Below are 25920 nucleotides of genomic sequence, written 5' to 3' on the forward strand. Positions count from 1 at the left end.
ACGGCTGCCTGGTATTCCTTCATTGTAGCAGAATGGATGGTGTTTGGGACAGGAGTGACTGATACTGGTTTCTATACAGGGAGATAAATGAGAGGCTTGCACACAGAATATTTTCTTGTTGAAACGTTGTAAAATTTGGGTTCAGGAATAAAGTACAGAGGAGCAGTAATATATTCGGTGTGTGTGGAACTTGCATTCCATTATCACAGTATTATTTTAGCCCAGTGTAAATGGGATTTTCAAGTGAACAAGAGAATAGCAGTCGCGGATATAGTCAATCGTAAATCAATTTTGGTTTAATACAAGTTGCAACAGGGAGACACCTCCAGTAGGGATTAACACCAGTAACTGGGTTACAAAAAAAATAACTTTAATGACAAGACCCGGGAAATTACAACATTTTCAAAATACATAATATATGGACCAGCAGATTGCCACATTTTTTTAAAGCACATTATCAAAACAGTTTGTTGCATGGAATCCTTTAGCCTAGCCTTGTTACGCTATGGTTAAACCCATGGAATCCTTTAGCCTAGCCTTGTTACGCTATGGTTAAACCCATGGAATCCTTTAGCCTAGCCTTGTTACGCTATGGTTAAACCCATGGAATCCTTTAGCCTAGCCTTGTTACGCTATGGTTAAACCCATGGAATCCTTTAGCCTAGCCTTGTTACGCTATGGTTAAACCCATGGAATCATTTAGCCTAGCCTACTGTATTTAGGCTACTTCCCACGAAGTCGCCATAATTTCAAGGCATAATTGACACACGAGCCCGAACCCGTAAAAAAAGCCAGATTTCTAGAAAATCTAATGAAATCAAATTGTAAGTTTTTTAGAAATGCTTGTAAATGTATTAAAAATAAAAAACAGAAATACCTCATTTACATAAGTATTCAGACCCTTTGCTATGAGACTACAACTTGATTGGAGTCCACCTGTGGTAAATTGATTGGACATGATTTGGAAAGGCACACACCTGTCTATATAAGGTCCCACAGTTGACAGTGCATGTCAGAGCAAAAACCAAGCCATGAGGTCGAAGGAATTGTCCGTAGAGCTCCAAGACAGGATTGTGTCGAGGCACAGATCTGGGGAAGGGTACCAAAACATTTCTGCAGCATTGAAGGTCCCCAAGAACACAGTGGCCTCCATCATTCTTAAATGGAAGGAGTTTGGAACCACCAAGACTCTTCCTAGAGCTGGCCGCCTGGCCAAACTGAGCAATCGGGGGAGAAGGGCCTTGGTCAGGGAGGTGACCAAGAACCCGATGATCACTCTGACAGAGCTCTAGAGTTCCTCTGTGGAGATGAGAGAACCTTCCAGAAGGACAACCATCTCTGCAGCACTCCACCAATCAGGTCTTTATGGTAGAGTGGCCAGATGGAAGCCACTCCTCAGTAAAATGCACATGACAGCCCGCTTGGTGTTTGCAAAAAGGCACCTTAAGACTTTCAGACCATGAGAAACATGGTGGTCCCCTGTAGCTCAGTTGGTAGAGCATGGCGCTTGCAACCCCAGGGTTGTGGGTTAGTTTCCCACGGGGGGCCAGTATGAAAATGTATGCACTCACTAACTGTAAGTCGCTCTGGATAAGAGCGTCTGCTAAATTACTAAATTGTAAATGTAAACAAGATTCTGGTCTGATGAAACCAAGATTGAACTCTTTGACCTGAATGCCAAGCGTCACGTCTGGAGGAAACCTGGCACCATCCCTACGCTGAAGCATGGTGTGGTGGCAGCATCATGCTGTGGGGATGTTTTTCAGCGCTAGGGACTGGGAGACTAGTCAGGATCGAGGGAAAGATGAACGGAGCAAAGTACAGAGAGATCCTTAATGAAAACCTGCTCCAGAGCGCTCAGGACCTCAGACTAAGGTGAAGTTTCACCTTCCAACAGGACAACGACCCTAAGTACACAGCCAAGACAACGCAGGAGTGGCTTCGGGACAAGTCTCTGAATGTCCTTGAGTGGCCCAGCCAGAGCCTGGACTTGAACCCAATTGAACATCTCTGGAGAGACCTGAAAATATCTGTGCAGCAACGCTCCCCATCCAATCTGACAGAGTTTGAGATGATCTGCAGAGAAGATTGGGAGAAACTCCCCAAATACAGGTGTGCCAAGCTTGTAGCGTCATACCCAAGAAGACTCGAGGCTGTAATCACATATGTAAATGTGATATTTCAGTTTTTTATTTTTAATAAACTAGTAAAAATTTCTAAACACCTGTTTTTGCATTGTCATTATGGAGTATTGTGTGTAGATTGATGAGGGAAAAAAACAAAACAATTTAATCCATGTTAGAATAAGGCTGTAACGTAACAAAATGTGGAAAAAGTCAAGGGGTCTGAATACTTTCCGAAGGCACTGTATACTGCAGGAGGTTGGTGGCACCTTAATTAGGGAGGAATCAGTGGAATGGTATCAAACACATGGTTTCTACAGTGGGGGAAAATAGTATTTAGTCAGCCACCAATTGTGCAAGTTCTCCCACTTAAAAAGATGAGAGAGGCCTGTAATTTTCATCATAGGTACACGTCAACTATGACAGACAAATTGAGGAAAGAAAATCCAGAAAATCACATTGTAGGATTTTTAATGAATTTATTTGCAAATTATGGTGGAAAATAAGTATTTGGTCAATAACAAAAGTTACTCAATACTTTGTTATATACCTTTTGTTGGCAATGACATAGGTCAAACGTTTTCTGTAAGTCTTCACAATGTTTTCACACACTGTTGCTGGTATTTTGGCCCATTCCTCCATGCAGATCTCCTCTAGAGCAGTGATGTTTTGGGGCTGTCGCTGGGCAACACGGACTTTCAACTCCCTCCAAAGATTTTCTATGGGGTTGAGATCTGGAGACTGGCTAGGCCACTCCAGGACCTTGAAATGCTTCTTACGAAGCCACTCCTTCGTTGCCCGGGCGGTGTGTTTGGGATCATTGTCATGCTGAAAGACCCAGCCACGTTTCATCTTCAATGCCCTTGCTGATGGAAGGAGGTTTTCACTCAAAATCTCACGATACATGGCCCCATTCATTCTTTCCTTTACACGGATCAGTCATCCTGGTCCCTTTGCAGAAAAACAGCCCCAAAGCATGATGTTTCCACCCCTATGCTTCACAGTAGGTATGGTGTTCTTTGGATGCAACTCAGCATTCTTTGTCCTCCAAACACGACGAGTTGAGTTTTTACCAAAAGGTTCTATTTTGGTTTCATCTGACCATATGACATTCTCCCAATCCTCTTCTGGATCATCCAAATGCACTCTAGCAATCTTCAGACGGGCCTGGACATGTACTGGCTTAAGCAGGGGGACACGTCTGGCACTGCAGGATTTGAGTCCCATGCGGCGTAGTGTGTTACTGATGGTAGGCTTTGTTACTTTGGTCCCAGCTCTCTGCAGGTCATTCACTAGGTCCCCCCGTGTGGTTCTGGGATTTTTGCTCACCGTTCTTGTGATCATTTTGACCCCACGGGGTGAGATCTTGCGTGGAGCCCCAGATTGAGGGAGATTATCAGTGGTCTTGTATGTCTTCCATTTCCTAATAATTGCTCCCACAGTTGATTTCTTCAAACCAAGCTGCTTACCTATTGCAGATTCAGTCTTCCCAGCCTGGTGCAGGTCTACAATTTTGTTTCTGGTGTCCTTTGACAGCTCTTTGGTCTTGGCCATAGTGGAGTTTGGAGTGTGACTGTTTGAGGTTGTGGACAGGTGTCTTTTATACTGATAACAAGTTCAAACAGGTGCCATTAATACAGGTAGCGAGTGGAGGACAGAGGAGCCTCTTAAAGAAGAAGTTACAGGTCTGTGAGAGCCAGAAATCTTGCTTGTTTGTAGGTGACCAAATACTTATTTTCCACCATAAATTGCAAATAAATTCATAAAAAATCCTACAATGTGATTTTCTGGATTTTCTTTCCTCAATTTGTCTGTCATAGTTGACGTGTACCTATGATGAAAATTACAGGCCTCTCTCATCTTTTTAAGTGGGAGAACTTGCACAATTGGTGGCTGACTAAATACTTTTTTTCCCCACTGTATGTGTTTAATGCCATTCCATTTGCGTCGTTCCAGCCATTATTATGAGCCGTCCTCCCTTCAGCAGCCTCCACTGATGTATATTCCTTCCTCCCATTCCTCCAGCCAAATCACAGGTAGGCCTTTGCAAATATGAGCAAATCAGCCATTCTATGTAGTATTCTATTATACACTGAACAGTGTGAAGTTAAGTTAAATGTGTTGTATTGAGTAGAAGTGTGGATTTCAGTGACAGGTTTTTGGAGAACGTTTAGAAAACGTGAACAAGCGTCGGGGGGAACGAACAGGATTCTAGGAAACTGATTTCTTTCCACCGTGGTATCGTGATACTACTCGGTATCATGATACTTGGCCTGGTATCATATCGTTTGTAAGATGTTGGTATCGTGACAACACTAATTGCTTCCATTCCTAGTACAGTGTACAGTCAGCAGCAAGCAGTTTAGCAGTTAAACCGGCGGCAATAAATTAATAAAACCAAAAGCTTACCTTGACTTGGAAGAGTTCCAGTGTTGGATAGTCATAGCCAGCTAGCTAACATAGCATCCCTCTCTGTTTGAGTCGGGTGTTTGAGTAGGCTAAACTAGCTAGCTGCATTGGCTAGCTAAGTAAGTGAAAGTAAAATATATATATATATCCCCAGCCTCTCTTGCTTCTCCTTCATTTTTTAAGGAATCAAAACTGTTCAACTATTGTCTTTCTCTCTCTCTTTGAGTCAACTACTCACCACATTTTATGCACTGCAGTGCTAGCTAGCTGTAGCTTATGCTTTCAATATTAGATTCATTCTCTGCTCCTTTGATTGGGTGGACAACATGTCAGTTCATGCTGCAAGCGCTCTGATAGGTTGGAGGACGTCCTCCGGATGTTGTCAGAATTACTGTGTAAGTCTATGGAAGGGAGTGAGAACCAAGAGCCTCCTTGGTTTTGTATGGAAGTCAATGTACCCAGAGGAGGACGGAAAGTAGCTGTCCTCCGGCTACATCCTGGTGCTACTGTACAGAGTGCTGTTGAGGCTACTGTAGACCTTCTTTGCAAAACAGTGTGTTTTAATCAATTATTTGGTGACGTGAATATATTTAGTATATTTTTATCTAAAAATGATAACTTTTAATGTTACACTATTTTTATTTATAGGAAATTCACTTAGGAGGATGGTCCTCCCCTTCCTCCTCTGAGGAGCTTCCACTGGTGTGAAGGCCAGTGACAAAAAATCTCAATTTGATCCATTTTAAATTCAGGCTGTAACACAACAAAATGTGGAAAGAGTCAAGGGGTGTGAAAACTTTCTGAAGGTCCTTAGACCATTTTCTCTGCTTCTGTGCTGGAGGTTATGGATTAATATTTTCCAGAAAATCTACCAAGTTTCAATACCGGGAATAATTCATATTTATCCAGAGAATCCCGGGAAATACCGCAAAAATGCCAATTTCTAAGCGTTTAAAACCAAGATTTGGTCACTATGACAGGGTTCTCCCGAAATAAGATTGTCGCTGCGCCACACTGCCGGCTGACTGTGTACAGATTTTACAGCAAGTGAAACTGATAGTGATACAGTGACTTTGATCGCCAATGACGTTGTTGTGAATTGCAAAACAGGCCATTCATAAATTCAGAGCGTTATCATGTTCCTCAATTATTAATTCAGTGCATTTCAGCAGTAGGCCTTGGTTATCTCGACACAGAACGCGCTCAGGACTCACAGAGCGCGCACCCCGAGTAGGCTATAGCGTTGTCGAATCATACAAACTTTGTAACGGCAGTATAACAAAGGTCAAATGACCGAAGTTGCTAAATTTGCTAGATAACCTCCAACGAATGACAGAATATCTCCTATTTGTCAAAATCGAGTTGATAATTATACAGATGGCAGATCAGATCATGAATAAAGGGGAGATGAAGAGAGGAAAATGTTTAATATAAAGGTATCTTAAAGGGGACCGACTCTGTTTAAAAAAAAAATAAAAATCTATATCTACTCTCATACGGTTTGTTGATCACACATTCTCTTCCGAAGCTCTCATATGGGCAGGAATACGAGACAGCGCATGTTATAGCGGTGTTTTGACATGCGTAGGCGAGACGTGTTTTGATAATGCAACCAACCTATGGATTACAGAATAAAGTTAGGAGTCAGGATTTTGCGTTCCAGTGTAATTGGGACGACGGAAGAATAGCCTTGACTCTATATAAAGGCTACTATGTGAGTCAATAGATACATAATGCTCTTGATTTATGCTACATTATTACATGCTACATTATTACACGTTACATTATTACATGCTACATTATTACATGCAACATTATTACACGCTACATTATTACATGCTACATTGTTACATGCTACATTATTACATGCTAAATGTTTCTGATCAGTGATAGATAAACAAATACATTTCACTTGTCCAGCCAGAGATCAATTACATGCTACATTATTACACGTTACATTATTACACGCTACATTATTACACGTTACATTATTACATGCTACATTATTACATGCTACATTATTACACGCTACATTATTACACGCTACATTATTACACGTTACATTATTACACGCTACATTATTACACGCTACATTATTACATGCTACATTATTACACACTACATTATTACACGTTACATTATTACATGCTACATTATTACATGCTACATTATTACACGCTACATTATTACACGCTACATTATTACACGTTACATTATTACACGCTACATTATTACACGCTACATTATTACACGCTACATTATTACACGTTACATTATTACACGCTACATTATTACACGCTACATTATTACATGCTACATTATTACATGTTACATTATTACACGCTACATTATTACGCGCTACATTATTACATGCTACATTGTTACATGCTACATTATTACATGCTAAATGTTTCTGATCAGTGATAGATAAACAAATACATTTCACTTGTCCAGCCAGAGATCAATTAACCAAATATACAGACAGAGATTCAGTGAAAACAAAATCACATAGATTGATTATCAGACAAGTCACAGGCTTTTGTTCGGGAGTAGGACAGGCTACTACGCGAGTGAAGAGCAAAATCCAGTTGTATAAAATGCTAGCAAAATGTTCTGATCAGCTGATACATGAGCAAACTAGAATAATGATGATCATTAGCACTCACCTCAACTTTAGTGAACATTTCCCCAGCCTAATTGTTACCGAAGATCCGAACTGAGATTCAGTGGAAATTAAAATCTGACATTGATTGATTTTATAGACGAGTCCCCCACACTTGTATCAAAGCAGCGCGATTGGGCTGTCCCAATCAAAATGGTGCTGAAATTACAATCTAATGTAGGTGACCACGCATGACTATTGCTCTATTAGTATAACGGTTGGATATGACTTTGGGATTTTCAGTATAAGCAGAATGTGATACATGCCTTCAATTAACTGCATTAGTCTACATTATTCCATAATGTTCCTCATTCAGTTGATCATAAACTAAGGTAACTTTTCCTCTCTCTGCGCTTTTTCTAGGCCCAATGGCCGTTTTCTCTTCTCCTCACTCCGCTGCCACCTGCCTCCGACGCGTTCTTCTCAACACAAGTTTAAATCAAATATAGCCTACGGCTCTGACGCTCGTCGGATGTGGCAGGGGCTGCAAACTATTACGGACTACAAAGGGAAACCCAGCCGCGAGCTGCCCAGTGACACGAGCCTACCAGACGGGCAAAATGCTTTTTATGCTCACTTCGAGGCAAGCAACACTGAAGCATGCATGAGAGCACCAGCTGTTCCGGACAACTGTGTGATCACGCTCTCCGTAGCCGATGTGAGCAAAACCTTTAAACAGGTCATTTACAACATTCAGACGGATTAACAGGACGTGTACTCAGAGCATGCGCGGACCAACTGGCAAGTGTCTACACTGACATTTTCAACCTCTCCCTGACCGAGTCTGTAATACCTACATGTTTCAAGCAGACCACCATAGTCCCTGTGCCCAAGAAAGCGAAGGTAACCTGCCTAAATGACTCACTGTCTCTGTCTCCCTCACTCATAAACACATGGTCCTCTGGTAGAGCATGGCGCTTGTAACGCCAGGGTAGTGGGTTCGATCCCCGGGGACCACCCATACCTAAAAATGTATTCACGCATGACTGTAAATCGCTTTGGATAAAAGCGTCTGCTAAATGGCATATTATTATTATTATTATTATTATTATTATTATTATTATATTATTACACCACTCTCTCGGTCTCCCTCACTCATAAACACACACCACTCTCTCTCTACCACAAACACACAGATCCCATACATTTTCCATAAGCACAAACGCTTATTTCTCCAAAATGTGGTGCACAAATTGGTTTACATCCCAGTTAGTGAGCATTTCTCCTTTGCCAAGATAATCCATCCACCTGACAGGTGTGGCATATCAAGAAGCTGATTAAATTGCATGATCATTACACAGGTGCACCTTGTGCTGGCGACAATAAAAGGCCACTCTAAAATGTGCAGTTGTGTCAAACAACACAATGCCACAGATGTCTCAAGTTTTGAGGGAGTGTGCAAATGGCATGTCCACCAGAGCTGTTGCCAGAGAATTGAATGTTCATTTCTCTACCATAAGCTGCCTCCAACATCGTTTTAGAGAATTTGGCAGTTGGCAGTACGTCCAACCAGCTTTACAACTGCGGACCACTGGCATTGTGTGGGTGAGCGGTTTGCTGATGTCAACGTTGTGAACAGAGTGACCCATGGTGGGGTTATGGTATGGGCAGGCATAAGCTACGGACAAGGAACACAATTACATTTTATCTATGGCGATTTGAATGCACAGAAATACCGTGACGAGATCCTGAGGCCCATTTTTTAAAAGGTATCTGTGACCAACATATCTGTATTCCCAGTCATGTGAAATCCATAGATTAGGGCCTAATGAAGTTATTTCAATTGATTGATTTCCTCATATGATCTGTAACTCAGTAAAACATTTGAAAGTGTTGCATGTTGCGTTTTATATTTTTGTTCAGTATACTTTAGTCTTCCATTAGGCCTGTATGAATCCAACCTTTTGGAGCACATCTCAAAAAGTTTAAATAAAATAAACAATTAAAATAGTAGCCTTTTCCTTACTTCCTGTGCCAATCAAATTAGCCTCGACCTACCGTCAAGTTACCAGGTTGTTAGTTTGCTACGTAACATGACTGAACAACGTTGTTTGTTATCAAACCAATAATTATATAAAATGCGCGCGAATCACTACAGAAAGAAAAAAAAGCCACCTCCGGTTATATATGGGTGATATTTTTTTTTTTTTTACAGTTTAGGTTAGAGAAGAGCCGTTTTCTTTGCTGTAAAGCTGCGAGCGGTGCTCCATCTCCCCTCTCTGGCACTCAGAGGCTACATGACAGTGAACTTGCAAAATCTACTCAGACTGGTCTGTGCTCTTGGTTATAACAGGCGATGAAATCATACAATGTATTAACATTGCTCGCTTTGCGTGCTGCTCAAATCTAACAAATCTAACAACAGAGTCTTGGTTTGCATCACCACTAAATAATATATATATATATATAATTTTATTTTTACTGACGGAGGAAAAGACGCGCGTGAAGAACAGACTCAGAGAGAAGCAGGTGAGTGAGGTCTGGTAGGGGATGCGGCTGGCTGATTACAGCTGCCACACGTGATATGCACATGGAAGTGAAGTGGATATTATTGGACCTGCGCATACAAGAGACTAGTGACTGTTCGCTTAAATTAAATTGATAAACAAAACTGACTATAAACATTTTATAACAGGCGCCAGAAGGTTCTTAAGATCGGTAGGGCTGAAAAAGCCGGTAGTATCATATGAAACGGTACTAGGATACTCTAAAACGTTGGTATCATAAGTATCATGACCTTTTGGGACCGTGATATTACCGTGGTATCGGTATACCATGCAACTCTACACTGTAAAGCATGATTGTAGCGGGTTTACTAACACGTTAGTTCTGGTAGCTGTGTTGACTATGATATTAATATAGTGACAACGATAAAGGCTGTGTGTAGCGGTTATGATATGAAGGTTTGGCATCGAAAGGTTTTTCCGCCTGGTCACTTACAGCTGATGTGTTGTGCATTGAAGTCCACAATCAATGGGAAAAGGTGAGAGGAGAGCGCGTAGATGCTAGAAGGAATACAACGATCAAAGGGACTTTTTTTATGTGGCTGCTATGAAAGTGAACTGTGTTTGCGTGTGATCAGGGGTGTATTCGTTCTGCCAATACTGTTGAAAAACATTTCTTAAACAGAACGAAACGGGGATAAACATACCTGAATTTGTCCAATAGAAACTCTCGTTTGCAACTGTTGGACTAATGATTACACCCTAGATCAGCTAGATGCAGGCAAGAGTGTGCAAGGCGGTATTGAATGTGTCACTGTCTGTCACCTTGATTACTCAAATTTATCTCGACCTGTGCACCTACATTGTAAACTTTAATTCATAGGTTGTAGCAACCTCTGGGTATAGGGACATTAGAGTATCTGTCACACCCTGGCTCGGGGACTCTATATGTTGAGCCAGGGTGTGTGCATTCTATGTGTTCGTTTTCTATGTTGGGTATTCTAGTTGTTCTGTTTCTATGTTTGCCTGTATGACTCCCAATCAGAGGCAACGAGTGTCAGCTGTCGGCTGGTTGTCTCTGATTGGGAGCCATATTTAATCTGTATGTTTTCCTTTGGGTGTTGTGGGTTTTTGTTCCTTATTCGGTCAGTGTAACCGTGGACTTCACGAGTCGTGTTTTGTTTGTATTTAGTACTTTAATTAAATAAAGTCATGTTCGTTTCACACGCTGCGCCTTGGTCTACTCTCCTTTACGACGACCGTGACAGAAAAACCCACCGTACAAGGACCAAGCAGCGTGTCCAGGAGCAGGCAGCCTGGTCATGGGAGGAAGCGCCAGGAAAGGAGATGGAGAGGCTGGCGATGGCCCAGGTGGGCAAAGTGTGGTCCTGGGAGGACATGCTCGGGGGCAAGGGACCTTGGGGTAGGATCAAGGCCCTGGCGAGAGAGGAGCAGCGGCGTCAGCAGTGCCATCGTCGGACGGACGAGAGGCACCCCCAATAATTTTTTAGGGGGGGGCACACGGCATGGGCGACTGGGCAGCAGGAGGCTGCCACAGGGCGAAATAGGAGAAGAGGAGAGAAGGCCACCGGGTTACGGGAGCCATTGGCGAGAGGAGGGAAGGAAGTCGTAGAGGCACGGCGAGAGGGACTGAGGTGTATTGCCAGTCCGGTCCGGCCCGTTCCTGATCCCCGTTTAAAGCCAGTGGTGTGTGTTCCCAGTACGGTCCGGCCTGTCCCTGCTCCACGCACCAAACCTACGGTGTGCGTCGCCAGCCCAGCCCGGCCTGTCCCTGCTCCACGCACCAAACCTACGGTGTGCGTCGACAGCCCAGCCCGGCCTGTCCCTGCTCCACGCACCAAGCCTACGGGGTGCGTCGCCAGCCCAGCCCGGCCTGTCCCTGCTCCACGCACCAAGCCTACGGTGTGCGTCGACAGCCCTGCCAGGCCTGTTCCTGCTCCTCGCACTAAGCCTACGGTGTGCGTCGCCAGCCCAGCCCGGCCTGTTCCTGCTCCACGCACCAAGCCTACGGTGTGCGTCGCCAGCCCTGCCCGGCCTGTTCCTGCTCCACGCACCAAACCTACGGTGTGCGTCGCCAGCCCTGTCCGGCCTGTCCCTGCTCCACGCACCAAGCCTACGGTGTGCGTCGCCAGCCCAGCCCGGCCTGTCCCTGCTCCACGCACCAAACCTACGGTGTGCGTCGCCAGCCCAGCCCGGCCTGTCCCTGCTCCACGCACCAAACCTACGGTGTGCGTCGCCAGCCCAGCCCGGCCTGTCCCTGCTCCACGCACCAAGCCTGCGGTGTGCGTCGACAGCCCTGTCCGGCCTGTTCCTGCTCCACGCACCAAACCTACGGTGTGCGTCGCCAGCCCTGCCCGGCCTGTTCCTGCTCCACGCACCAAACCTACGGTGTGCTTTGCCAGCCCTGTCCGGCCTGTCCCTGCTCCACGCACCAAGCCTACGGTGTGCGTCGCCAGCCCAGCCCGGCCTGTCCCTGCTCCACGCACCAAGCCTGCGGTGTGCGTCGACAGCCCTGTCCGGCCTGTTCCTGCTCCACGCACCAAACCTACGGTGTGCGTCGCCAGCCCAGCCCGGCCTGTCCCTGCTCCACGCACCAAGCCTACGGTGTGCGTCGACAGTCCTGTCCGGCCTGTCCCTGCTCCACGCACCAAGCCTACGGTGTGCGTCGACAGCCCAGCCCGGCCTGTCCCTGCTCCACGCACCAAGCCTACGGTGTGCGTCGTCAGCCTGGTCCAGCCCGTTCCTGCCACTCGCACCAAGCCAGGGATGCGAGTCGTCAGCCTGGTTCAGCCCGTTCCTGCTACTCGCACCAAGCCCGGGGGGCGAGTCGTCAGCCTGGTAAGACCGGTCAGCTGCTCCACAACGGAGCGTAAGCTATCCGCTCCGTCAATGTCCAGTCCAGATCCAGCCAGCGGGGTCAGACCGGACCAGGGGCGCTACGGGGGTATTATGGAGGGGTGGTGGTCAAGGCCGGAGCCGGAGCCGCCTCCGAGGAGGAATGCCCACCCAGCCCTCCCCTGTTTGGAGTGTTTAGACGCGGTCGCAGTCCGCGCCTTTAGGGGGGGGTACTGTCACACCCTGGCTCGGGGACTCTATATGTTGAGCCAGGGTGTGTGCATTCTATGTGTTCGTTTTCTATGTTGGGTATTCTAGTTGTTCTGTTTCTATGTTTGCCTGTGTGACTCCCAATCAGAGGCAACGAGTGTCAGCTGTCGGCTGGTTGTCTCTGATTGGGAGCCATATTTAATCTGTATGTTTTCCTTTGGGTGTTGTGGGTTTTTGTTCCTTATTCGGTCAGTGTAACCGTGGACTTCACGAGTCGTGTTTTGTTTGTATTTAGTACTTTAATTAAATAAAGTCATGTTCGTTTCACACGCTGCGCCTTGGTCTACTCTCCTTTACGACGACCGTGACAGTATCATGTAGTAGCCTAAACCTATCGATGTTACATTGAACTGGGTGAATGGAATACAGTGAGGGAAAAAAGTATTTGATCCCCTGCTGATTTTGTATGTTTGCCCACTGACAAAGACATGATCAGTCTATAATTTGAATGGTAGGTTTATTTGAACAGTGAGAGACAGAATAACAAAAAAAGAATCCAGAAAAACGCATGTAAAAAATGTTATAAATTGATTTGCATTTTAATGAGGGAAATAAGTATTTGACCCCTCTGCAAAACATGATTTAGTACTTGGTGGCAAAACCCTTGTTGGCAATCACAGAGGTCAGATGTTTCTTGTAGTTGGCCACCAGGTTTGCACACATCTCAGGAGGGATTTTGTCCCACTCCTCTTTGCAGATCTTCTCCAAGTCATTAAGGATTCGAGCCTGACGTTTGGCAACTCGAACCTTCAGCTCCCTCCACAGATTTTCTATGGGATTAAGGTCTGGAGACTGGCTAGGCCACTCCAGGACATTAATGTGCTTCTTGAGCCACTCCTTTGTTGCCTTGGCCGTGTGTTTTGGGTCATTGTCATGCTGGAATACCCATCCACGACCCATTTTCAATGCCCTGGCTGAGGGAAGGAGGTTCTCACCCAAGATTTGATGGTACATGGCCCCGTCCATCGTCCCTTTGATGCGGTGAAGTTGTCCTGTCCCCTTAGCAGAAAAACACCCCCAAAGCATAATGTTTCCACCTCCATGTTTGACGGTGGGGATGGTGTTCTTGGGGTCATAGGCAGCATTCCTCCTCCTCCAAACACGGCGATTTGAGTTGATGCCAAAGAGCTTGCTTTTGGTCTCATCTGACCACAACACTTTCACCCAGTTCTCCTCTGAATCATTCAGATGTTCATTGGCAAACTTCAGACGGCCCTGTATATGTGCTTTCTTGAGCAGGGGGACCTTGCGGGCGCTGCAGGATTTCAGTCCTTCACGGCGTAGTGTGTTACCAATTGTTTTCTTGGTGACTATGGTCCCAGCTGCCTTGAGATCATTGACAAGATCCTCCCGTGTAGTTCTGGGCTGATTCCTCACTGTTCTCATGATCATTGCAACTCCACAAGGTGAGATCTTGCATGGAGCCCCAGGCCGAGGGAGATTGACAGTTCTTTTGTGTTTCTTCCATTTGCGAATAATCGCACCAACTGTTGTCACCTTCTTACCAAGCTGCTTGGCGATGGTCTTGTAGCCCATTCCAGCCTTGTGTAGGTCTACAATCTTCTCGCTGACATCCTTGGAGAGCTCTTTGGTCTTGGCCATGGTGGAGAGTTTGGAATCTGATTGATTGATTGCTTCTGTGGACAGGTGTCTTTTATACAGGTAACAAGCTGAGATTAGGAGCACTCCCTTTAAGAGTTTGCTCCTAATCTCAGTTCGTTACCCGTATAAAAGACACCTGGGAGCCAGAAATCTTTCTGATTGAGAGGGGGTCAAATACTTATTTCCCTCATTAAAATGCAAATCAATTTATAACATTTTTGACATGCGTTTTTCTGGATTTTTGTTGTTGTTATTCTGTCTCTCACTGTTCAAATAAACCTACCATTAAAATTATAGACTGATCATTTCTTTGTCAGTGGGCAAACGTACAAAATCAGCAGGGGATCAAATACTTTTTTCCCTCACTGTATGAATGACAGTCGTCCAATATGCTGTAATAGAAATAAGGCCCTGCTCATTAAAAAGAGTATTGTCCTCCCTCATCTTAAACGGCACCGACCGCTGCCACCCCATAATGTCAAAGTGGAATTATGTTTCTTTTTTTTATTTCATTTTTTTTACAAATTAATAAAAAATGAAAAGCTGAAACGTCTTGAGTCAGTAAGTATTCAACCCCTTTGTTATGGCAAGCCTAAATGAGTTCAGGAGTAAAAATGTGCTTAACAAGTCACATAATAAGTTGCAGGACTCTGTAATAGTGTTTAACAGGATTTGTTTTATGACTACCTCATCTCTGTATCCCACACATACGATTATATGTAAGGTCCCTCAGTCGAGCAGTGAATTTCAAACACAGATTCAACCACAAAGATCAGGGAAGTTTTACAATGCCTCACAAAGTAGGGCACCTATTGGTAGATGGGTAAAAAACAAAAGCAGCCATTGAATATCCCTTTGAGCATGGTGAAGTTATTAATTACACTTTGGATGGTGTATCAATACACCCAGTCACTACGAAGATACAGGCGTCCTTCCAAACTCAGTTGCCGGAGAGGATGGAAACTGCTCAGGGATTTCAACATGAGGCCAATGGTGAATTTAAAACAGTTACAGAGTTTAATGGCTGTGATAGGAGGAAACTGATGATGGTCAACAACATTGTAGTTACTCCACAATACTAACCTAATTGACAGAGTGAAAAGAAGGAAGCCTGTACAGAATACAAATATTCTAAAACATACACCCTGTTTGCAACAAGGCACTAAAGTAATACTGCAAAAAATGTGGCAAAGCAATTAACTTTTTGTTATAAATGCAAAGTGTTATGTTTGGGGCAAATCCAATACAACACATTACTGAGTACCACTCTCCATATTTTCAAGCATAGTGGTGGCTGCATCATGTTATGGGTATGCTTGTAATCATTAAGGACTGGGGAGTTTTTCAGGATAAAAAATCAACGGAATGGAGCTAAGCACAGGCAAAATCCTAGAGGAAAACCTGGTTCAGTCTGCTTTCCACCAGACAGTGGGAGATTAATTCACCTTCCAGCAGGACAATAACCTAAAACACAAGGCCAAATATACACTGGAGTTGCTTACCAAGAAGACCGTGAATGTTCCTGAGTGGCCAAGTTACAGCTTTGACTTAAATCTGCTTGAAAATCTATGGCAAGACTTGAAAATGGTTGTCTAGCAATGATCAACAACCAATTTGACAGAGCTTGAAAATTTTGAAAATAATAATGGGCAAATATTGTACAATCCACGTGTGCAAAGTTCTTACAGACTTACCCAGAGATACTCACAGCTGTAATCGCTGCCAAAGGTGATTCTAACTCAAGGGTGTGAATATTTATGTAAATTAGATATTTCTGCATTTCATTTTTAGTACATTTGCAAGAATTTCTAAAAACATGTTTTCACTTTGTCATTATGGAGTATTGTGCATAGGGGTGAGAGAGAGAAAATATATTTAATCAATTTTGAATTCAGGCTGTAAAACAACAAAATATGGAATATTTCAAGGGGTATGAATACTTTCTGAAGGCACTGTATATACTAATCAGATAGCACCAAATGTTCTCTAAACACCAGCCCGAGAGGCTTGTAGGAATTCACAACATCAGCTGCTACAGAATCACACAGTGTGACAGATACATTATCAGTGTGTCCCCGACCCAGAATGGAGCCAAACTTTAACCATAACATTCAACACTGGCAGACATTTTATACTGTCAGTTAAACAGGTCAAAGGTAGGAACCTTTACAGTAAATCAAATACAGGAGAGGAATTACTCAACTAATGACCCTTTACACCCAGTAACGGTATTTCCAAGTTTGGTATGTCCATATCAGCTTTCTTTTCTTCATTCTACACAGGGAGGCTATCGCTCTGGGCACAACAGACTTTGCAGAGGAGGATATGGACAAAATCATGGAGGAGCTGGGGAGAGATTTCAAGGGCAACGCCTACCATCTAATGCACAAGAACTGCAACCACTTCTCATCCTCGCTGTCTGAGGTCTGTAGGAGAAACATTCATGCAATTATTCAACATTTGTTTCAATTTGATCACACATACAGTATCTAAAATATATTTACGTTTATTGTGAATAACTTGATGACTGATAACTGGATAATTTCATAAGAGATATACAATCATTTTTTAAAAAGGAGTAATGCCTATTGAATATAAAATATATTTTGTGGAGTATTTTGAAGTTGTATTCATTCTATTCCAGCTGTTGTGTGGGCGTGAGATCCCTCGCTGGGTGAACCGCCTGGCCTACTTTAGCTCCTGCGTGCCCTTCCTCCAGACCTGCCTCCCTAAGGAGTGGCTGACCCCCGCGGCCCTCCAGAGCCACATCAGCATGGGCCTCCACAAGGACGAGCGGGAGGCCGGGGAGTCCAGCGACGAGGACCCCAACTCAGCTTCCGGGACCGCTGGGGCGGGCACTGGATTCTCACACAGCTGTCGCCATACACGGGTCTGAACCAATGACTGTAGGTCTTAAGAGAATAGCCAATAGAACTCTCTTTCAATTACCTTTGACCTCTGAACTCTGGACCAGAAGGTCACCAGGTCACCTCTGGAGGAAATGTAGTGATGTAATATCTGTGGGCCTGACTGAATAACCCCTCCTGACCTCTAAGTACCACTTCTGAGAACAGAGACAGGGATGGATGATTAGTTAGACTGCTAGTGCTAACTCATGGAGCCGCCGGTCCAGGGGACCTGCAAAATCCACAGGTACTTGGATCCTTTCCCTGGTTCTCTCCCTTTGAGAGTACGGTAGATATATTCTGAAGGATTTGTTATATAGGTGTTGACCAACTAACTCAGAGCGTGACGTGGCTCTCTCTCAGATCGACCACAGCTACGCGATGTACTGGCAGGTCTGAGCTACTTTCTAGTATTTGTCTTTTTCCAGGAACTTTTAAACTTTTGTCAGCCTTCATCCCTGATTCTCTCCTTCCAGAGCTGCTGCTTCTTTAGACTAGATGTATATCTGACACCACGGAGATACAGCTGTTGGTCGCATCCCAAATGTGCACCCTATGTCTAAGTATCTCTCTGTCTGAGACTACCGCGGCAGGTAGCTTTAGTGGTTAAGAGCGTTGTGCCAGTAACCGAAAGGTCGCTGGTTCTAATCCCCGAGCCCGCTAGGTGAAAAATCTGTCGATGTGCCCTTGAGCAAGGCACTTAAACCCTAATTGCTCCTGTAAGTCGCCTCTGGATAAGAGCGTCTGCTAAAATGACCAATTATTTATTATTTTATTGTTATTGTGGCATTAGCAGGATGATACTCTCGGCTAGTTTCAAGAGGTAGCCCTTACTTGGCCTTCGGTTGTAATCGTCAGAGATGTTTGTTTTGTTGACGTGTGTGGTGAGTTAATATTCTGGCTATTTTAAAAAGTTGTAGGAGCAGAACCATCTATAGCGATGTATGCTCTGGTTAGGAGTAACTACATTTGGGTTGTATTTAACCAGCACATTTCTGTTAAAACGTCATTCTTAACTGAAAAACAATGTGCCAAGAGAAAAGGATTCGACAACAAGTGAAGACATCTAAATTCATCTCTGATCATATTTATTTTAATGATAAAATTTGATCATATTAGTATTGTGGTGACCCGGTGACACCAGCCCGGGTCATTACAGTATTACATTAGGGTGTTATTTGTCCATGGCATGGTCTCGTGCATTGTTTAACAAAATGGTGTCTGCCCCCCCCCCATGTAATTTGCCAGGTAGCTTAGTGGGTAAGAGCGTTGTGCCAGTAACCGAAAGGTCGCTGGTTCTAATCCCCGAGCCGACTAGGTGAAAAATCTGTCGATGTGCCCTTAAGCAAGGCACTTAACCCTAATTGCTCCTGTAAGTCGCTCTGGATAAGAGCGTCTGCTAAATGACTAAAATGTAAATGTAAATGTAATAACACTGTCAGATGACTCTGAAACTTGCATTTACACACTTCTTCAATGGGAATCTTTCATTGTGAAACTTGTAGTAGCTGTTGAATCACAGGCCTTGGTTGACACTCCCAGCTGCCTCCCCGACTGCCTTCCCAGTTGATTCCATAGAGAGTGATTGAGTTTGGTGTGTGGGGGGCCTGTCGAGAGAGGGGGGGGGGTTGTGTTACAGTGTGAGCATTGGTGTGAAGGAAAAGGGTTTTGTTTCAAAATGTATTTTGAATTGATGTGGATATGTCTCTGAATTAGTTGGATTTACACATGTGCTCCCCTGAAACAAGGGGGAAGTGGTCCTACCAGTCAAGTCCTGGACTACACTGACTACTATCCCATAAATAAAACATCAAAAATGTTTTTTCCAGATGAGACAGACATAAGGATACATGTTATTCACCCTTTTCTGTTCATGCATTTATAATGCTGCTCATGTAGAGTCAATAGTATGCATTCTGAAGCCCACTCCATTGCATTCCATACATCTTTCTGGAGAACAATATCCTCCTTTCCTTCTCTGCTCCTCCTTGGTTTACTGTATGTTTGCTTCAACCCCATCCCCCTCTCAGGAAGGAAATCACATGACCTGTGGTTGTTACACAGGTGTCTCATTACCATACACCATCTCCATGACAACTGGGTGGGGGGAAACTTTATTTGTTTATATACTTATGTTTTTAAATAATCTATATTTGTATTTCTTTTTTATGCGTAGTGTCATAAAAGTTTTTTTTTTTTTTTGGCATTATCAGTACAATTTTTTTATCCTTGGAATTTAAATGGGTTCTGTAAATGTCAGTATTCCATGCTTTACCATTGAAATCATTTTTGACACTTTCTACAGAGAAGAACAGTCAGATAACTTTTTCTAGTGTATTGTGTCAATTTTAACCTCAATTGGTAATGTGCTTTTCCGAATTGAAAGACGATGCCACAATTTTAAGAATGGTAACAGAATAAAGATACATTAATAACAGTCATGTATTTTGTTCTTGTCCTTGAGTTTGTGTTACATTTACATTTACGTCATTTGCAATGCATACAATCATTTGAGTCCAGTGAGATGAGATGGACAGCGGGAAATGTGTCGTAAAGATTGGCTATTTGTATGTACATTTTCGCTACGTTTTTTTGTTAATGTTGAGGTTGTTCATTTACAGATCAGGGGTTTTGTGGAAGTGTTTTGAAAAGGTCTGGAACACACCCATTCACCTTGGCGCTGAAGTACATCCGGTTACCCCCTCGTTGTCGCCATTTTGATACGCACAAGCGAGCTATCAGAAGTAACGAAGAGACGACAGAAAGGTGAGCTGCACGTTTCTATCATTTACTGTTGTTAGTTAGCAGACTGGCACACATTTTTTGGCAAATCAATAATGTAATGATTTAACATTTTATCCAAGTGCCAAGCTAGTGTTGCAGCTAACCTAGCAGAAAGCTAACGACTTTCAGCTGGCTAGTAACGTTAGCTAGCTAACGTGTACATACCCACGCCTTATCGATTGGGATTTATTTAATATAAAACGGTAGTTAACTAGTTTTTCTTATATCAAGTGAAATTAACTGATTACGTTGCCGAACCTATACTGACTATCTGGCTAATATTAACTGGCACGACTAACGGCTGCTAAACTTGGCGAAAGTGCACTTCAGTAACGTATTGTTAGCGCTTGGCTAGTTAGCTAGCTAGCATGCGCTGGTCTGGGCCTTGTCCGTTAGCTAGCTACGTGTTTGGGGCTAACGTTACTGTTTATAGTCGAATAACTCATGTCCCAAACGTCTTTTTGTGTTTTGTTCCAGAGTATAATCATGAGTGAATGTCGTGTGTTTATCGGTCGTTTGAGCCCCCACGCTCGCGAGAGGGACGTGGAGAAATTCTTCAAGGGATATGGACGGATCCGAGAAGTAAATCTGAAGAACGGATTCGGCTTTGTGGTAAGTCTGCCTTGCCCATTGGCATTGTTAGGGGCAGGGATGGACATTTTAGTTAACCCATAACTATTACTTTTCAGATCGGGCTAGTAGAAAATGTTCCCAACTAACTTAACTTAGCCCGCCGACTAGTGAAATGTTGTATTTTATCTAATATTACATTGCATGGATTTCGGACCCTGGCTAGTCAAAAATGGAAGTCTACCAGCTCGGCTGACCAGTGCCCCAAATCCCTGGGGTGGTCAGACTTTGTCGTTGTCAGTGAACGTTTGGGTTGTTATGCCGCGTTCAAAACAACTGGGAACTCGGAAAAATAGTATAAAAGTAATCCTCCTACCCCCTCCCCTCCAAAAAAAAAAAATTATAGTAGAAAAAAATAGAATACAAATAAATAATAATAATATTTTTTTTAAACAGACAAAAAAATATATATATAAATAAATAAAACGAAAATGTGTCGGAGCATTAGAAAGAGGCCAGAGTTGGATGACCTTTCAAATCGATTTTCCCACTCAGAGCTCGGTTTTTTTAGAGTAACCAGTTGTTTAGAACCCGACCATAATTAGCTAACCCCCTCCCCCTTTGTCTTTCACCAGGAGTTTGAGGACCACAGAGATGCGGATGATGCAGTATACGAGCTGAATGGCAAGGAACTCTGTAGTGAAAGGTAAAGATTTGGATGCATTCTTCAATGTCTCAAGAAAGATCAATGGTGAAATGTGTTTTTGCATATAATAATAATAATAATTGGTCATTTAGCAGACGCTCTTATCCAGAGCGACTTACAGGAGCAATTAGGGTTAAGTGCCTTGCTCAAGGCCACATCGACATATTTTTCACCTAGTCTGCTCGGGGATTAGAACCAGCGACCTTTCGGTTACTGGCACAACGCTCTTAACCACTAAGCTACCTGCCGCCCATATATGTACTCCATATACTATCATTTCTAATACTATAGTAGTGGTATTGTTGATATTTACACAGAACTGCTACACCTTTTTCTCTGACTTGGGCCTAGCTGCATTCAGTGTGTGTGAATTAATTTTCTCTTATCAGTAATTTCTGTAGCCTCAGTATTAACTGTTTTGTCCGTATAGGGTGACTATAGAGCATGCCCGATCCAGAAGAGGGAGGGGTGGTGGACCAGGGATGGGTGGTGGTGGCGGCGGCGGAGGAGGAGGAGGACGCTTCTCACCTCGTTTCAGCAGCTACCGCCAGGGGTCTGGTGGTCACAGTGGTGGCTCCAGGTATAGACTAATCAGACCTAATTTCAACCTCTCACTAAACTTCCCCCAAAAACTCCTGGTTGGAGACCTGAGTTTCCTGCTTACTGCTTCCATATATATGATTTCTGGAAAACCTGACAATTTTAGGAGTTTTGAAGTTTACTTGCAGTGAATGGAGTTTAGTCAATGTGATTTAGAGTTTAGTGTTCAACATGTAAATGTTTTTTGTTTGTTTGTAATTTTCAGAGTGTGATTGGTAACTATAAAAACATTATCTCTTCCATTTTACAACTTTGCTCTCTTCCACCCGTGCAGTAGGTATGGTCCCCCTGTACGAACGGAACACAGACTCATCGTGGAGAACCTGTCGTCAAGGATCAGTTGGCAGGTGAGGGGTTACACCCATCTGGTTCAATGTGATACAAGACAATTAGCCTTTACTTGCTCTGGTACTGCCAATTCTTTTAGCCTATGTGAAGCAGCATTTTTATTGAAACGTGCACATTTTTCATTTATTAACAAACCATAGCTATATGCTAAATAGTCCATTAGGTGAATAGAACGGCAAGGCCCACTTTCGATGTTGTGAATTCAGAATTGTTTATTTCTTGACTTCGTTTTACTGTATCTTTCAAGAATAAGCACTTCTTAGACGAAAAGGTAAATCTAACCAAGCACATCTTAACCTTTTTCTTTTTATTTTATGAGCTTATTCTTAACTGGTTATTCATTTTTTATAAAGGAGTTGCATGCACCGCCTCCCTGGAGGTGTCTGTGCATAGCGCCCTCTGCTGGTTGTGTTTTCAATAGTGTCCATTTGGTGCCTCTCCTTACACGCAGTTGCCGCTGGTCTAAATCTTGGCTGGGCCCCGTAGCGGGAGGAAGTGGTCTAGCGCAGGATAGCCTTAGGATGGTCCCACGTAGGCCCAGTCTGGAGGTGGTCTGGTCTGGTGGAAACCCCCCCCGACTGCAGCCAGCCTGTAACCCCCTCAATCCACTCCACGTTCCCTACACTCTCCCGTTTGGGTCTTTTTCTGTTGCTGATGGAGCTGGGGGGGTGTTGACAGTTGGGCACACTGCACACCCCTTCCTTCCTTCCCCCCTACTTGCTCTCTGGTGGTCCCTTGTGGAGGCTGGCCGGAGTCCGGGTCTGTCAAGGCTGAGGGGAGGTCGTTTCTCAAGGGCTTAACACTGTGACTGCATTGGTTCCCATTGGTCCGCTATTTGGACAAGTGGCTCTTTGCTAATGTCTTCCTGGGTATGGAATGGTAAGTAACATATAACTCATGTGATTGGGTTTGTTAAGGGTTGGGAGGAACAGAGTAGAATCATATACCCTAGTCTTACCGGAGAAATCTTTCTATAAGTTTATAAGCCCTTATGGAATTATACTAGGCTACTTAATATGTTAATGAAAGAACCCATTGATTAAAGTAGGAGCTTAGGATAAAATGAAAATACATCGGCACAGAATTATATTATTTTTAGTTCAACGATGCCCCCTAAAACCACTATAGTAGACACAAACCTTGAACATATACAAGCCACCACAACACAAGGGATTTGTCGCGTCTCACCACCTTAATATATATTTTTTAATCTTTTTTGTTGTTGTTGTTACCATCAATCCTAGTTGCCCACAAACCTGAAACAAACACCATACCAAGGATCCAAATAGTGTTAGGACGTTTCTCCTTTGGGTAAGATAGTTAACCAAGTTGGCCTACCTGTGAAGCTATTTCAGTGGCTCGTCAACAAAACACGCTAATCATTCGGTGTTTTAGCATTTTCAGACGAGGGCGTTTTTTAAAAGTGAAAGTCAGTATTACAGGGGTGGATGGATGTTGCTGTCGTGAGTTACTTATTAGTCTTGCCCAGGTTCACAGAACCCTCTCAGCCACATTATCCAGTCTGTTAGCCAGTCACCTGACTCGTGTATGCTTCACCACAGGACCTGAAAGACCTGATGAGGAAAGTTGGAGAGGTCACCTTTGTGGATGCCCACAGAACCAACAAGAATGAAGGGTGAGTTGAGTTGCCTGCCCAGTTGGTCCAGGGTTTATTCATTAGTTGGATTCCGTTGCAAAACGTTTAATCTGTTGCACGATGACCCATGTTCGTTGTGGACTGAGACGGGGAGAGACTACCTCGGGCTTGTCCGATAAGAAACCCAAATGTTCTGTTTTAATAATAAATAAATAAATAAAGGTCTGTTGTGCTCTACTGAAAACACAAATACCTTAGGTTGAACGGTTGTTAGGTTGAACGGTTGTTGTTATGAAATGAGCCTGTCAACTGAATGTGATTTCACTCTACAGGGTGGTGGAGTTTGCATCACACAGTGAAATGAAGAATGCCATCGATAAGCTTGATGGAACAGACTTGAATGGACGCAAGTTGAAACTGTCTGAGGATCGCAAGAGCCGGTTAGTATCTCTTTTTCCGGTTGCAACTTATAGTTTCACTGAGACTAGACAAACACGGGAACTTGACTGTCATTTTCCAGCTACAGTTGTAAACCAATGTTCTCATAATATATATATATATATATGTATATATATATGTATATATATGTATATATATGTATATATATATATGTATGTATGTATGTATGTATGTAGGTGTTTTGACAGTAAGGAAATTAGATGGAGATGGGCATGTGGGTGGAAGTGGGGATTGACATGTGTCCAGGGGAGTGTAAACAATACATTAAGGCTTTGCACCAACCAATGCTCTCTTGGTGGTGGGGTAAAACTAATAACTATTTTAATCTCTTCCAACAGCCACAGCAGGAGTCGTTCCCGTGGCTCTCGTAGCTACTCCCGTAGCCGTTCCCGTTCCCCCCGCTCCAAGTCCCCCAGCCGTAGCAGGAGTCGTAACCGCTCCAGGAGCCCCCGATCTCGCTCGGCCAGCCGTACCCCGGAGAAGAAGCCTTCCTCTGGAGGAGGGGGGGGCAGGGCTGCACATCGCTCCACCTCGCGCTCCCCGTCCCGTTCCAGATCCCCAGCCCCTCGCTCCCGTTCCCCTGCCCCCAGTTCTCGCACGCCTCCTCCCGGTTCCCCTGCTCCAGCCCGGAAGCAGTCTCGCTCCCCTTCGGTTGAGAGCCAGCACTGAGCTGCACTGGGTGTGTGTAGTGGTGGCTGGAGGGAGGACCGGCTCATTGTAATGGCTGGAATTAATGGAACCATGTTTGATAGCGTTCCATTGATTCCATTCCATCTATTCCAATTAGCCTGTCTTCTCATTTTAAAGTGACCACCAGCCTCTAGTGGTGTCGTGGTATGGGCTGAAGCGTTGTCGTGCTGGGACCGTGGCGGCCTGCTTGCTTGCTAGTGTGGAATGAATGAAGAGGCTTGCGTTTGGTGAAGTTCTCCCACAATCTCTCGTTTAAAAAAAAATAAATAATCGGCTCTTTGGTCATTGTGCCAGTATCTTGGATGCCCTGTAATGATTTTTTTCTCTTTTTGGGAGCCTTTGTTTTATAGCTTGGATCGCGCTTCCTCAATTCAACTTCTAATTGTTTTGTTTTTTTGCCATATGAATAATTAAACATTTTCCTTTTGAAAACTGAACCTTTTTAATTAAATGTATAGTGCGATTTGAGAGCTTTTGATTGGGTCTCATTCCTTTTGATTATCTACTGTTCTCCCTGCAGATTGTAAGTCTCATAACATCTGTATGAAATGTACCATTTGAAGTGAAACGTTCTGTCCAAGCTTTCTGTTATGAATCTAATCAATACAATGTTATATTTCCATCACCATTAGTGCCCTGTCAGTGATTCCATTCCACACCCCAGACCTCATATAAATTAAACTAACATGATCATTTACGGATGGGTATTGGGAAAACATTTCCCACAAGGTTTAGTTTTAACATTTGCAGAAAAATATTGTATATATGCTCTTCACTAATTCGTATTAAATGGGTACTTGTACGTCTCTATTAAATATTAATTGTTGAGTCAAATTTATTTTCTACAAAGAACATTACTTGCAATTTTCTATTTTTATTAATGAAAGCCATTCT

At 43.6% G+C, this 25920-nt stretch overlaps 2 protein-coding genes across 3 annotated transcripts in view; both read left to right on the plus strand.

Annotated features, from left to right (window-relative positions):
• LOC311146040 (deubiquitinase DESI2) overlaps positions 1-17348 on the plus strand; it is a 41779-nt gene extending 24431 nt beyond the window's left edge. For both annotated transcript variants that reach the window (XM_084182485.1, XM_084182484.1), the window contains 2 exons: positions 16649-16790; positions 17011-17348. In XM_084182485.1, coding sequence (XP_084038611.1) covers positions 16649-16790; positions 17011-17262 — 394 coding nt within the window. In that variant the 3' untranslated portion in view covers positions 17263-17348. The remainder of the gene's footprint in view (positions 1-16648; positions 16791-17010) is intronic.
• Positions 17349-19575: 2227 nt separating this feature from the next.
• srsf5a (serine and arginine rich splicing factor 5a) lies at positions 19576-25652 on the plus strand. The gene is made up of 9 exons (XM_084182483.1): positions 19576-19681; positions 19894-20038; positions 20534-20668; positions 21262-21332; positions 21763-21912; positions 22207-22279; positions 23843-23916; positions 24210-24317; positions 24675-25652. Exons 3-9 carry the CDS (start codon positions 20543-20545, stop codon positions 25003-25005), a joined length of 933 nt encoding a protein of 310 aa, XP_084038609.1. The 5' UTR covers positions 19576-19681; positions 19894-20038; positions 20534-20542; the 3' UTR covers positions 25006-25652.
• The last annotated feature ends 268 nt before the right edge of the window (positions 25653-25920 follow it).

This window comes from Coregonus lavaretus (genome assembly GCF_964263955.1).
Source record: "Coregonus lavaretus genome assembly, chromosome: 18".
In the NCBI taxonomy this organism is placed as follows: Eukaryota; Metazoa; Chordata; class Actinopteri; order Salmoniformes; family Salmonidae; genus Coregonus; species Coregonus lavaretus.

What these genes read in the sequence shown, in the direction of transcription:
- srsf5a (XM_084182483.1), top strand. Translation starts at nt 20,543, where the DNA reads ATGAGTGAATGTCGTGTGTTTATCGGTCGTTTGAGCCCCCACGCTCGC. An exon ending in AGAACGGATTCGGCTTTGTG is followed by an intron (nt 20,669 to 21,261) that starts GTAAGTCTGCCT and finishes GTCTTTCACCAG; the next exon opens with GAGTTTGAGGACCACAGAGA. An exon ending in AAGGAACTCTGTAGTGAAAG is followed by an intron (nt 21,333 to 21,762) that starts GTAAAGATTTGG and finishes TTGTCCGTATAG; the next exon opens with GGTGACTATAGAGCATGCCC.